Source organism: Styela clava, chromosome 13 (genome assembly GCF_964204865.1).
Source record: "Styela clava chromosome 13, kaStyClav1.hap1.2, whole genome shotgun sequence".
Taxonomy (NCBI): domain Eukaryota; kingdom Metazoa; phylum Chordata; class Ascidiacea; order Stolidobranchia; family Styelidae; genus Styela; species Styela clava.
Window position 1 is genome coordinate 4,770,084 of NC_135262.1, and position 12,241 is coordinate 4,782,324.

At 36.0% G+C, this 12,241-nt stretch overlaps 1 protein-coding gene across 2 annotated transcripts in view; it reads right to left on the reverse strand.

Annotated features, from left to right (window-relative positions):
• Positions 1-8,911: 8,911 nt before the first annotated feature.
• The window catches only part of LOC120332368 (uncharacterized), a 32,743-nt gene continuing 29,413 nt past the window's right edge, over positions 8,912-12,241 (reverse strand). For both annotated transcript variants that reach the window (XM_039399601.2, XM_039399602.2), the window contains exons 11-12: positions 11,584-11,705; positions 8,912-11,506 (exon numbers count right to left, since the gene is read on the reverse strand). In XM_039399601.2, the coding sequence (XP_039255535.2) occupies positions 11,586-11,705 (120 nt within the window). In that variant the 3' untranslated portion in view covers positions 8,912-11,506; positions 11,584-11,585. The remainder of the gene's footprint in view (positions 11,507-11,583; positions 11,706-12,241) is intronic.

Sequence of the window (12,241 nt, forward strand, 5' to 3'; positions counted from 1 at the left end):
ACCGGTGGGCCGCCACGCATCTCAAAGTTGGCCGCAAACTCTGTGTTAAATTATTTGTAATTCTATACTTTGATTTAGAATTGAAATTATTTGGACATTTAATAGGATAGCAATGCTTTTCTCATCAGGATCCCGATCAATTCCATGAATTTAGACGCTCGGTCGTGCGGGTAGAAACAACTTTCTAGTTAAAACTAGTTAATATTATTTTATAATCATTGCCATCGGTGACAGATGCTAAAGATAATGAAGGATTGAATCCACATACCAAAGTTTTTGATTGAAAAGCGGATGTAAAATACCAAAAAAGAAAACACCCTAGGTTTTGTTTTAAAAGGCCCGCGAGTAAATGCTTTTTAGACATCTTAAATCGCAAAATTCCGCGGGGTTGGGTTTCATTTAGTTGAGTCGCCTTTGAAGATTTTGCCAATTATCGGTAAATACGAACCGAGAGGTATAGTCGGACAAATTGTCACACATCTTGGATTGAATACTTTGCGGAATTGAGATTGGTAGTCTTCGGGATTTTAACGCAGACCCTGGGATTTTTTCAACGGCCGTATCTTATAAATATTCTTAAGTGGAAGTTAGTGCTGAAAAAAAAGCTTAAAGTTTACAAAGCCTAAGATTGCAAAAATCCGAATCCGATCTATTTATAATCGCATATTTTATGTCCACAGATTGCCGTGGAGGTTTTTTGTAGTGGTAGTGCTTTTATTTTACCGTAAGTATAGGCAAAATCTAGTTACGATGACCACAATTAAATTAGGATGGAAAGACATTTTAAATGCTTGCATCAGCCATGGATTGAATATTTTACGCATATACTTTGATATTTGATTCGTTTTGGACAACCCTTCCTCGACTTATTTTAGCCTTCAAAAAAACGTTATGAAAGTGGGCCACGATATAAGGTTGAGAAGCACTGGGCTACATAACGGTTGAAGTTTTAGCAACCGCTCAAACAATTTATCCCTTAGACACATTTTTAAGCGTAGTGGTGAGCATTGGATCGTTTTTTTTTATTAAATAGATTTGCTAGCTATTTGTCAGTTTTTTGTTACTGAAATTTAGGTTTAAATGGAATACTACTCATTTTGTTTACCCGTTTTTATTACTATAGCTGCGGAATTCAAAAACCATTCCCTATGAAGGAGCGACAAAAATGGCTAAAATGTAATTTTTCAGGGACAGGTGGTCAAATATATTGAATCCAAATAAGTATCAGATTCAGATTCAGATAATTTATTTCTATCATGCAAGAATTAACACAAAATTTAAAGCACGAAAAATTGACAAACGTGTATAATGACAATCGTAAAAAATTAAATATACACATCAGAATTCATACAAGTGAGAGATTCATAGCAATAGATAAGGAGTCGCGAAAGACTGTGACAGTCATCGAGTCAGCGACACCTGTGGGCTGGAGATTTAGAGGGAATGACAAAAAAAAAATTATACAAATTTAATCAATCATAATTGACAGAGAAACAAAATCACAAAATACCACCAGAGTAATAATACACGCGACAGCGCCCTCGTGGGGTTCAACTGTGCGTTCATGGACCGTAACAAGAAATGAATGAAGCTCGTTGCTAGCAGCGATCAAAAGCTGGTTGTTGTAGCCTACTGAGGCATATTGGATACGAAAGGTGGGGACCATTTTATTAGTGGAGTAGGATCACACAAAAAATAACTGGATATGGTAACAGCAAGAATTCAAGTAACTCGGAATTTGTACGGAACAATATCCCATCACAGTACCGGTAACAGGGCGAGGCATCAAGACCGGAAGGGTGCCGTACGTTACGGAGACTATATGAACGTATATACCGGTACTGATATATACAATACGCCAGGAAAGGAAATCATATTATTTGAAAAGCTGACGGATCAAGTATATAGCCGCCTAGGTATACCTTTTTCAATGCTTGTTTGTATGCATCGTAATTCATGTTTCGAATACTATCAGCCAAAGAGTTCCATAATTTAACACCTAAATATTTTATTGAATTTTGTGTTAGTTTGGAGGTGAAACGATGCACATAGTAAGAACCATGGGTAGAAGACCGTGTACTATGTGAATGAATATTACTTTGCTTATAGAAATAATGAGTAAATGTGACAGGGAGTTTATTGTTATGATGTTGATGCATCAGTTTCAGTACCTCTATTTTATGAATATCTGTCAGTTTTATAATTTGAAGTTCATGGTAGATTGGATTGAGTTGTTCGCGACGTCCACTACCAGAAAGAGCACGGATGGCTCTATTTTGGATAATCTCGATTTGATGTAATAGAGTTCTATTGGCTGAACCCCATGCAATAATGCCATATTGAATGTGGGTTTGGAATAGAGAATGGTAAATCATACGGAGAGTTGTTACAGGTACAAAGTGCCTAAGTTTGTACAGTATTCCAACCGATCTAGATAGTTTAGCAGCCAAGTTCATTATGTGAATATCCCATTTCAATTGGCTATCCAAAAATATGCCCAAATATTTGTAAGAACTTACATTTTCTAATCTAGTGTTGCCAATATCAATCGAAAATTTGGTTTGAGTTTTATGTTTATTTGGTGAAATAAGCATAGTTTTGGATTTGTCGACGTTTATAGATAATTTATTAGCCTTCATCCAATTAGCTACTTTTACTATTTCAGAGTTCACTCTTGAATGAAGAGCAGGGAGAGATTTGTCGCTAACGAGGAGATTGGTGTCATCCGCGAATAATTTTGAGAGGAATGATGAACAATGGGCGAGATCGTTGATGTAGATCAAAAATAATAAAGGCCCCAAATTAGATCCTTGTGGGACCCCGTGTGTCACAGGTAAGACGCACGAGCAGTAGTTTCCTACTTGAACGTATTGAGTTCGATCACTTAAATAACTATGGAGGAGTTTATTAGGTAATCCCCTGACGCCATAATGCCACAACTTGTTCATTAGGATATCATGATTGACAGTGTCAAAAGCCTTCTTCAGATCGACAAAAATTGCACTCACAAATTCTTTCCTTTCTAATTTGTCATAGATATAAGAAATTGTATCTAAAATTGCGTGTGATGTGGACTGATTGTTTTGGAAGCCAAATTGGTGTTTGTTTATTACATTATGTTTTGTGAAAAAATTGGTCAACCTAATGTGAATTAGACGTTCAAATATTTTATTAATTGAAGAGAGGATAGAAATTGGCCTATAGTTTGAAACAATTTTTTTGTTACCAGATTTGAAGAGCGGTATCACTCGAGCGACTTTGAGTGATGAAGGGAAGATTCCAAATGCGAGGGAGCAGTTGAACAATTTCACGAGAAAAGGCGCGAGCAGTTCAGCAACGAATTTTAGGAAGCGAGGTGGGATGTTATCCGGGCCAACTGCCTTTCTTTCCTTCAAATTCAGAATTTCCATCATTAATTCGGATTCAGTGGCCAAAGTCATGAAAATGGATTTACTAACACGGTTACAAAGAAATGGCCTAAAGTCACACATATCATTGGAAAACTTGGCTGCCAAGTTAGATCCGACCGTAGAAAAATACTTATTGAATTCAGCCGCGATTAAGCAACCGTCTTTCAGTATACTGCCATTTTCAAGACAGATTTCCTGAATTATTTGTTTATTTGAGTTATTTTTTGTGGTTGTAAGTTGGTTTATAATTTGCCATGTATACCTTGGATTGCCCTTGTTCTGAGAGATAAGATTTTGGTAGTGAATTTGCTTCGCTTTTTCTAATGCGGAAGTAAGTGTGTTTCGATACTTCTTAAAGTATGACCGTTGCAGAGCGTTGCCACATAAAAAATGGGTTTTAAATAACTTATTTCTATGTCTCGTACAATTGATCAACCCTTTGGTTAGCCATGGCTTTAACCTTAACCGTTTTTGCCGACGTGATAGTTGTCGAAGTGGGGCATGCCGATCGATGGTACTAACGAATGACTGTATGAATTCATCAAATATGCTGTCAAAGTTCTCAGCGTTTAAACTAATTGTGGCAAATCGATTATTTATGCTGTTTTGAACTTCAGATCGAAAGGCATCAATTGAGAACCTTGACATATCCCTTGACAATATACACTCCTTCGTTTTTATAGGTTTGATGCCACTTAAACAGCAAAGGATGGGATAATGATCGGTTACGTCAGAAAGAACAACATAAGATTCTATTTTTAAGTGCCTTGAATTGGTATACATGTGGTCAATAAGGGTGGCTGAGGTGGGGCTGACCCTTGTGGCTTCAGATATTATAGAAATAGCATTGTGTGACACAAGCATATTGATATAGTTCATAATTTGAGTATTGATAACAGCTGAAAATAAATTAATATTGAAGTCACCTACAATGAGAAATTTTTTATTAGCCAATTTGGCCAGGGATGGTTCGAATATGTTCGTAAAATCAGAAATATCGTTGCGTGGGTGTTTGTAAATGACACCAATTACCAGTTTGTCAGTGGCATTTTCTAAAACAATTTCAAACCATAAGTTTTCGCAGTTAGGATATTGAACGCTATTTTCTACGGTTACAGTAAACGTAATATCGTTTCTGATATAGGCGCCTACACCTCCTGCTCTAGTAGCAGATGGTGCGTGGATAAAGTTATATCCATCAATGCCTATGTTGGAGGAAAAATTATTAACTAGTTTGGTTTCGCTTATAGCTATTATGTGTGGGGGTACGGACAAGTGCGATAACAGAAAAGTTAATTGATCGAGATTTTTATGGATAGAACGAATATTCATATGAAAAATAATCAGATCAGTAGACGTACATATGGAATTCAATTTTGAAACTTCGATACTGTTGCAAACAAAATTACAGTTATTGGGCATCTAGGTTAAGGGAATACCATCATGAATATTTGCTAGTAAAATAATATAGCAACTGACCTATTTGATGAATGATAGATCATTTTCATTTCTGATTTGTCTTGCGTTAGTATCGTCATTTTTCTTGACAAAAATTTTGCCATTACTAGTCCATAGATATTTGTAACCACATTGTCTTTTTCGCTCCCTTGCTTGAAAATACAATGATCTTGCTGTTTTAGTTAGGTTCTCCACTATGAATATTTTGTTGAAGTTGAAAAAATTATTTGGATCTTTTGCTGTTCTCAGGTTTTTCCGGCTTTTAATTATGTTGGTTCGGACTCTCCTCGATGTGAATCGAGCAATTATTGCAGAAGATTTTTCTGAGTTGTCATAAGCTAGTCTGTGTGAATTATAAATGTCTGCAGTTGTTATGGTCACTCCAATTACCTTGGACAGTTTGCATACAAGCAAGTCGGTGTTTTCATTTTTTTTATAAGTGATACCGTGAAACTCGAGACATTCTAGTCGAGATCTTCTTTCTTGATCTTCGACGCGAGCTTCCAGGTCATCACATTCATCTTCGAGCTCCTCCACTAGTTCTTCTAGATCTTGAATCTTTTTTTGCTGCTTTTTAACCATGTCTTGTGTGGATTTAAGTGTTTTATTAATAGAGTCAAATTTATCTGACAAGAATTTTTGACTTTCTCCAAGGTCACTCTGAATTTTGGCTATCACACCGAGCTCGCTTCGCATTTCTTTCATTGAAGAATCCAGGGAACTCAAGATGTGTTCAAAATTAGACGTTGCGACTTTAGAAGAATCCGATTGACTGGATGGTGATGGTTTGGTTGTCAAGCATTCATCAATCATTGAGGGCAATTGTATTAATACTTGGCGAAGAATGGTGTTGGTGATCACTGCCATGAGTGTGCTGTCTTCCTCCTGTGATGTGCTAGGCGATTCAGGTTTTGGTCGCTTGGAAGAATCCATACTCTATGCCTGGTATATTATACGATGTTTCAATAATATACAGAATGTAGAAGAAGGATGTTTTCTATGGTACTCCGATCTTGGTCATCAGTACAGGCAGGCGAAGCATAAGACTATTGGTATAGTTATAGAATAATTAAAGTAGCCTATTCCCATCTTGGACAGCAAACAATCAACTTGCCATTAGTTGGAAAATATTCACCCGAGCATGTATGATGTTGGGTAGCTTCCAGCAGATCATGCATTTCGTTTTAGTGACTAAGTCAATCGTCATCTGTTCAATGACAATATTGTTTATTGTGTACAAGTCACTTTGTCTCAGGAATGTTCAGTTAAAAAATGAAAAAGAAGTAGCCTTCAAATTCGCGTTTCTTTCTCGTCGTATGTTTCTAAACCTTCCCTCGGTAAATCTGACCACGTTTTTTGCATTCACTTTCTAAAACAAGCATCATGTCATTATTCTCCGTTCCATCGAACTGCTCAGGGGAATAAGCGGCATTAACTGAATTTTTTAGTGATATGCCAGGACTGACATATTTTCTCTACGCGATGTACAAGGGAGAAACTGCGCTATAGACGACGAAAACTTGCTTTGGAAAATTCTTTTCCAAACCTCCTCTTGGTAATTCAGACCATGTTATTTTAAGTTTCATGTTGAGTTATAAACAAGCACTATAGCATGCCATGATTTTCCAATAAGCCTCTTGTGTTTTACAAGAGAATACAGAGAATTCTTTCGTGCTATGTCCCGGGCACTGCGCTTCGTAGGTCGCGCACTGGATTCACTTCATACAGAAGAGTTTACTTCTCATCAACCGGTGCCCGTGCCATCACACCGGTGCAGACTGTAACCACATTCTGTGTAGTGATATTCTGTGGAGTGTGCTGCGGCGTGAGTTAACGAAATATGTCTTTTAAATGCTATGGGCGCAATGCATTTTTCAAAAACAAGCAATTATTCTTGGAAGCTAGAAATGTAGAAAAACTCGAAGCGACAAAAAATGCAGAGTCAACAAAGGATTGTATTGCTGCACAAGAAATTGAATTTCATAATTTTTGGAAATTAAATAATGATATATTAAACAACGGCAAGTCTGCAATTATTTCTCATCGAATTCAATAGGCCCGAAATTACATATATCCAGCAATTATGCTCAGTCTTGAATCAAATTGAAATGATCTTACGATTTTCAAATGGCCAAGCCCATCTCCATGACTTATATATATACTCCAAGTCTAACCGTTTTTCATGATTGTCCCCGATTTTATCTATTAACTGCTAAACTATAAACAAATGGGACCTCCAGAAGTATGTGCACCAAGATGGCGCACAACCTGAACATAGTATCTGTACCACAGTGGTTCTCAAACTTCCTGGTATTGCGACGCCCACCAAAAAATATGATCAAGTTGCGACTCCCCGTGAAGAACGTCTTGCTTGATACCTTTTAATTAAAGACCTAAAAGACCTTTTCCGGTGTGCCGCGAGACGATGCCAGGTGTGCCGCACAGGAATTGTGAATTTGTGACGTAACAATGAGTAGGCCTATATGGCAATCTTGTATATTGTAAAGCAGGCCTGCCCAACCTTTTTGGTCTCGCGGGCCACTTTCACATGGCGAAATTCGTTGCGGGCCGCAAACGATTATACCAAACATTAATACCAGCTAATTCCTAATTTTAGTAATTTACATAATACATAAAAGGCAAGTTCATTAACATGAAATCAATCAAGTTAATAATTGCTTTCTGGTTACTGGGTAGGGCTGGCAAATTATTCGAATATCAAGTCGAATATTATCATAATTATCAATTTTATCAGAATTATTGACGGATACTCAGTTACGACATTTCCGAAATTCTATTTAACATCAACATAACATAAACAAAAATACAAATGAATATAAATTAAAAATAAAAAGACAACGAGTCCCGGGATCAAAGATCAACCAAAAATATTGTTGACTTTTTTTGACACGTTGGCGATCGAAGTCGACACGAAAGAAAGCAATCAAAATGAAATTAATATGCAAATTTAGGCTCCAAATTCATTTCTATAATTGCGCTCATCGTTTGTCCCCAATGATCGCACAATATCCAAAAATAAATTTCAGAAATAAATAAAAAAAATTACGTCGATGTCCACTGGGGTGCAAGACTCGACACATACGTAATAATAAGAACCGGCAATTGAATGTGGATAGATGGCAGGAATAATCACAGTATGAGTGAGTTTGCAAAATCAGTGCCCAGTGGTCTTTGATTGAAAAAGTCAAGAAACGTTAAAGTTTAGCAAAAAGAATAAATTTTTAAAAAGAACAGCTGATACTGAGCAACATATTGTACCTAGCACAAGCAACGTTGGAAAAAAAAATGGCAGAAGGAAATACAGGGAAGATTACGTCAAATATGTTTTTACTTGCTGTGGTAACGGAGATGCTCCAAAACCAGTCTGGGTTATTTGGGGGGAGCAACTTTCAAATGAAGCAATGTTTCCGAGTAAACTTATGCGCCACTTAAATACGAAACATGCCGTTCATGCACGCAAGAATATAAATTATTTCCAGCGGTTGTCAAAATAAGAAGCAAGCGTGCTCTGTGAAGTCGTCTTTGCCTAGAAGCTAGTTATCGTGTTGCAAAATTGATTGCGCGTCACGTAATGATCTTAATATAGAGCGATTGTGCTCACTAAAACAACCACAAATCTCTAATTGTTATATGAACATAAAACAAAGTTACACCTTGTATTTTTTGTTTGTTGTGGTGTGCCGTCAAATTTTGCTAAGTTTTATAAGTGTGCCGCAAGTTAAAAAAGGTTGCGGAGCACTGGTCTAGACCGCTTTCCCCAAAAAAGGTGACACATCTGAAGATACCGATTAGCGAAAAAAAAATGCTCAATAATATTTAATTAAACGCGTATCATCATAGACCCCTAAAATGTGAAAAAGCCAAATGGGACACAGCGCAAGTCAAATTCGGTAAAACCTGGAATTATATTCCAATGCTTGGCCTTGAAACTTTACCTGGACTCCAATAGAGAATGACAGCGAAACTGCAGACGCTAAAACGGCTCTGGAATCTCGATGTCTTCAAATAAGCCACAGATTGAATAAAGAAAGATTTTTATTTCATCAATATAAATCGATAAACAACTAAACTAACAAATAGTAATGAAACGACTTCTACAGATGATATCACCTAACAAATGACGAAATAAATGAAATGACGTCATAGATACTAATTCTAACATGGCTTTAGTACGAAGGACGGAACATATTCTGTTTCAATACAATAAAGTAGAAATTTATCAGGGATCACGCTAGATCAGTGGTTCTCAAACGGTGGGACGCGCCCCACAGAGGGAGTGTAAACAAATCGATGGAGGGGCGAAGTTAATTAAAAATAAAAATATTTGTCAGAGTTGATCTTTTCCGCATTAGGGATATTTACATTTCTTTATTTTAGATATTTACGTATTTTCAACGTTTAAAAAAAACACACGTTCGCCTGTTATTTGCAGCTAGTTATTTTTGAGGTGGGGCGCCAGACTTGACGAATTCTAAAAAGAGGGCGTGGCTTGAAGTTTTAGATATACTGCGCTAGATAGATACATATTAAAGACGATTCTACTCGACCATGCATGACCACTGACAAATTTCAAATAAAACTAGATTTATGGAAACAGTGGGAACTAAGCATCGTAATAGTGGAAATCGAATCGTGTCTTCAATACACAAGTATGATATAATGATAGTATGATATAATGATAGTAATGTATAAATGATGAGACAACGATCCAATTACCATCACACGAATACAAAAATAAAGTTGGCAAACAGGATATTCATCACAATTGCAGGAAGTTACATCATAATCACGTTGCTATGGCTTCACACCTACGGCAGTGCGCTGGTATACGACCCAATAGCGCCCCTAGTGTAAAGAAACAACACAGGAAAAAATGGAACCCCAGTAGAATATATACAACCAAAAAAAAATCGCTACCCACATTGGAGAGGGCTCACCGACAAAGACGCAAATTATACCGCTCAATCAAAAGATGTTATAAGGACTTCAAAAATATGTTATTTTAATGGAAGTTCCATCTTGTATGAAAAAGAAAGCAGAAAGCACCTCTCTAAACTATTTCAGGGATGACTTGCAAGTTAGTATACACAGTTACTTGGGCACAATACAGCCAACGCCGAGAAGGTTCAATTCAATGGAAAATTTTTGAAATTAATTATATTCCAGAAAGATAAGAATACAAACTATTTTGTTCAGTAAATTTGATTCGACATTCCATATAAACCAGTCGGAAATTAAAACATCTGTATATTGTATTGTACTGGGCATTTGTATATCGTTGTACTACATCCATCAAAAATTTAAATGTAATACTCATTTCATTAAAGAATTTAATATATATCGTAGCTAAGGGAAGATAATGAAAATATAAACATCCCCGACTCGCCAAAGAACTTTGAAAATAACGTAGCGAAAACTAGGAAGGAGAATGTCGTATAATTTAATGATAGTATTAAGCCAGACGAAGAACCGAGCAAATTAAATTACGTGTATATGCGGTGAGGATTTCAAAACAAGTCGAAATGATGATGAGGGCATTGTGAAATTCCGTCGTAGGAGTAAATAATTCAAAAGGAATTCGTATAATGTTATTGTTACGAAATAATTAAAAAAAATATGAATACAATCACGACTAGAGAAATATTTTTGTCACAAATACTCATGTAAATACAAAATTTCATTATTATGTTAAATCCAAAAAAAAATGCTATGAAAAAATAAGCCCACAAATGTGGCGTACCATTTCTGTAAATAAAAATGAAGAAAAAAAGAAAATTCCAATATATACGTAAAGAAACATAATAAACTGATATTCTCGCCAACAAATAATAATTACATACAACTGCAAAAGAAATCAATAATAATTGGAGAAAAAAAAAGTTTTCTGATCTTCGGAATTTACTTCCGCCAAATATGACCATGTATAGCCTCAAACGCTACATCATTGGATCAAGCATGGTAATTCTAAATAGACAACTCCTTTCTGATAAGGACATCATGGAGAATGCTTATTCATTTAAGAGTTAAACAAAAGAACAAAAATTTAAAAAAAAATATTTTGTCGCGGTTAGATATAACTATTTCTGTTCACAATGTTAGAAATCGTAAGTTCAGGGTTTTGCATTTTTCGAGGACTTCAACCCAAAAGAGTAAAAATTTGAGAACATGAGAAAATTTTTATTTTTAAACCTCCAACTTTTTATTGAAATGAGTAATGGATTTTGCTTCAAAAATGATAAGATGAAGTTATTCTTGTAATATTTTCAAAATAATTTTTCATTTTATTTTAAGATTTGCTTTTTCGTCTCGAAACCCTCGATTACAAACAAAATCTTGAATATTCGACCAAGTTTATCAAATTCTCATCGATTATCAATTTGTCTATTGACACCTCCTCAGAGACTGAAATTTCCGTATACCGTAAATAAATACCATATCAAGACTATATACAATATCCTCCAAGGAAAGTGTTGTTAGTATCTAGTACTATTTGAGTGAAAGAGAGTTTGAACATCAGCAAAACAGTGGTACGATTGTGACATCATCAAGCAAATGACGTCAATGTGGCGTGCTGGATTAGTAAAAAGTCGTTCTGTTGCTCACAGTCGTTATACAATCTGAAATAAAATTTAAAAATTAGTTCGAAATATTTAATTTAAATGAAGTCGGTTTGATTCACGGAAGATCCACATACGATTAATATCCGTTGACTTCTGGAAGAAGGCTTGCTCTTGAAAAATCGATACGCATGGATGAGCGATCATTCAGGCGTGTCCCTTGAAGTGAAGACATCGCGAATGACGCTGTTCCAACATCCTGAAGAGAAAGATCAATTGGTTAAATCTACGCCGAAAAAATTTGCATTTTCTTTGCTATGAGATAAATAAGACTTTATAGGATAAAATTTCATTCTATCCAATAAAAGAAAATTCAATAGGACGGATTAGTTGAGCGATGACTGCTTTTATTATAAGGCATGGGAATGGATAGCAATTGTATGGACCTGGATGGGATAGGGTTTCTAGAGGCCATTAGTTTCGTGAACCGCATCGTCGAGATTCCAGCAATCATTTACGAAATTCTAATTCGCGTTGCTGAATTTTAGATATTTTTCCGTAGGCAGAGAGATTATTCGGTATGTATACGAACCCACTATACAATAAGGCATTGGTGATTGGTCCCAGCCTATTTCGATCTATTACTCCCTTCACACATTTTGAATTTCTGGTTCCCGTACATTTGAACCCACGTACATTTGAACCCACGACAATTGCACCTGCATACTATTGCACCTATGGAAATTTTTTTTGTTTTGCGGATATTTGAACCCATACTAACCTAACCCATGGGTT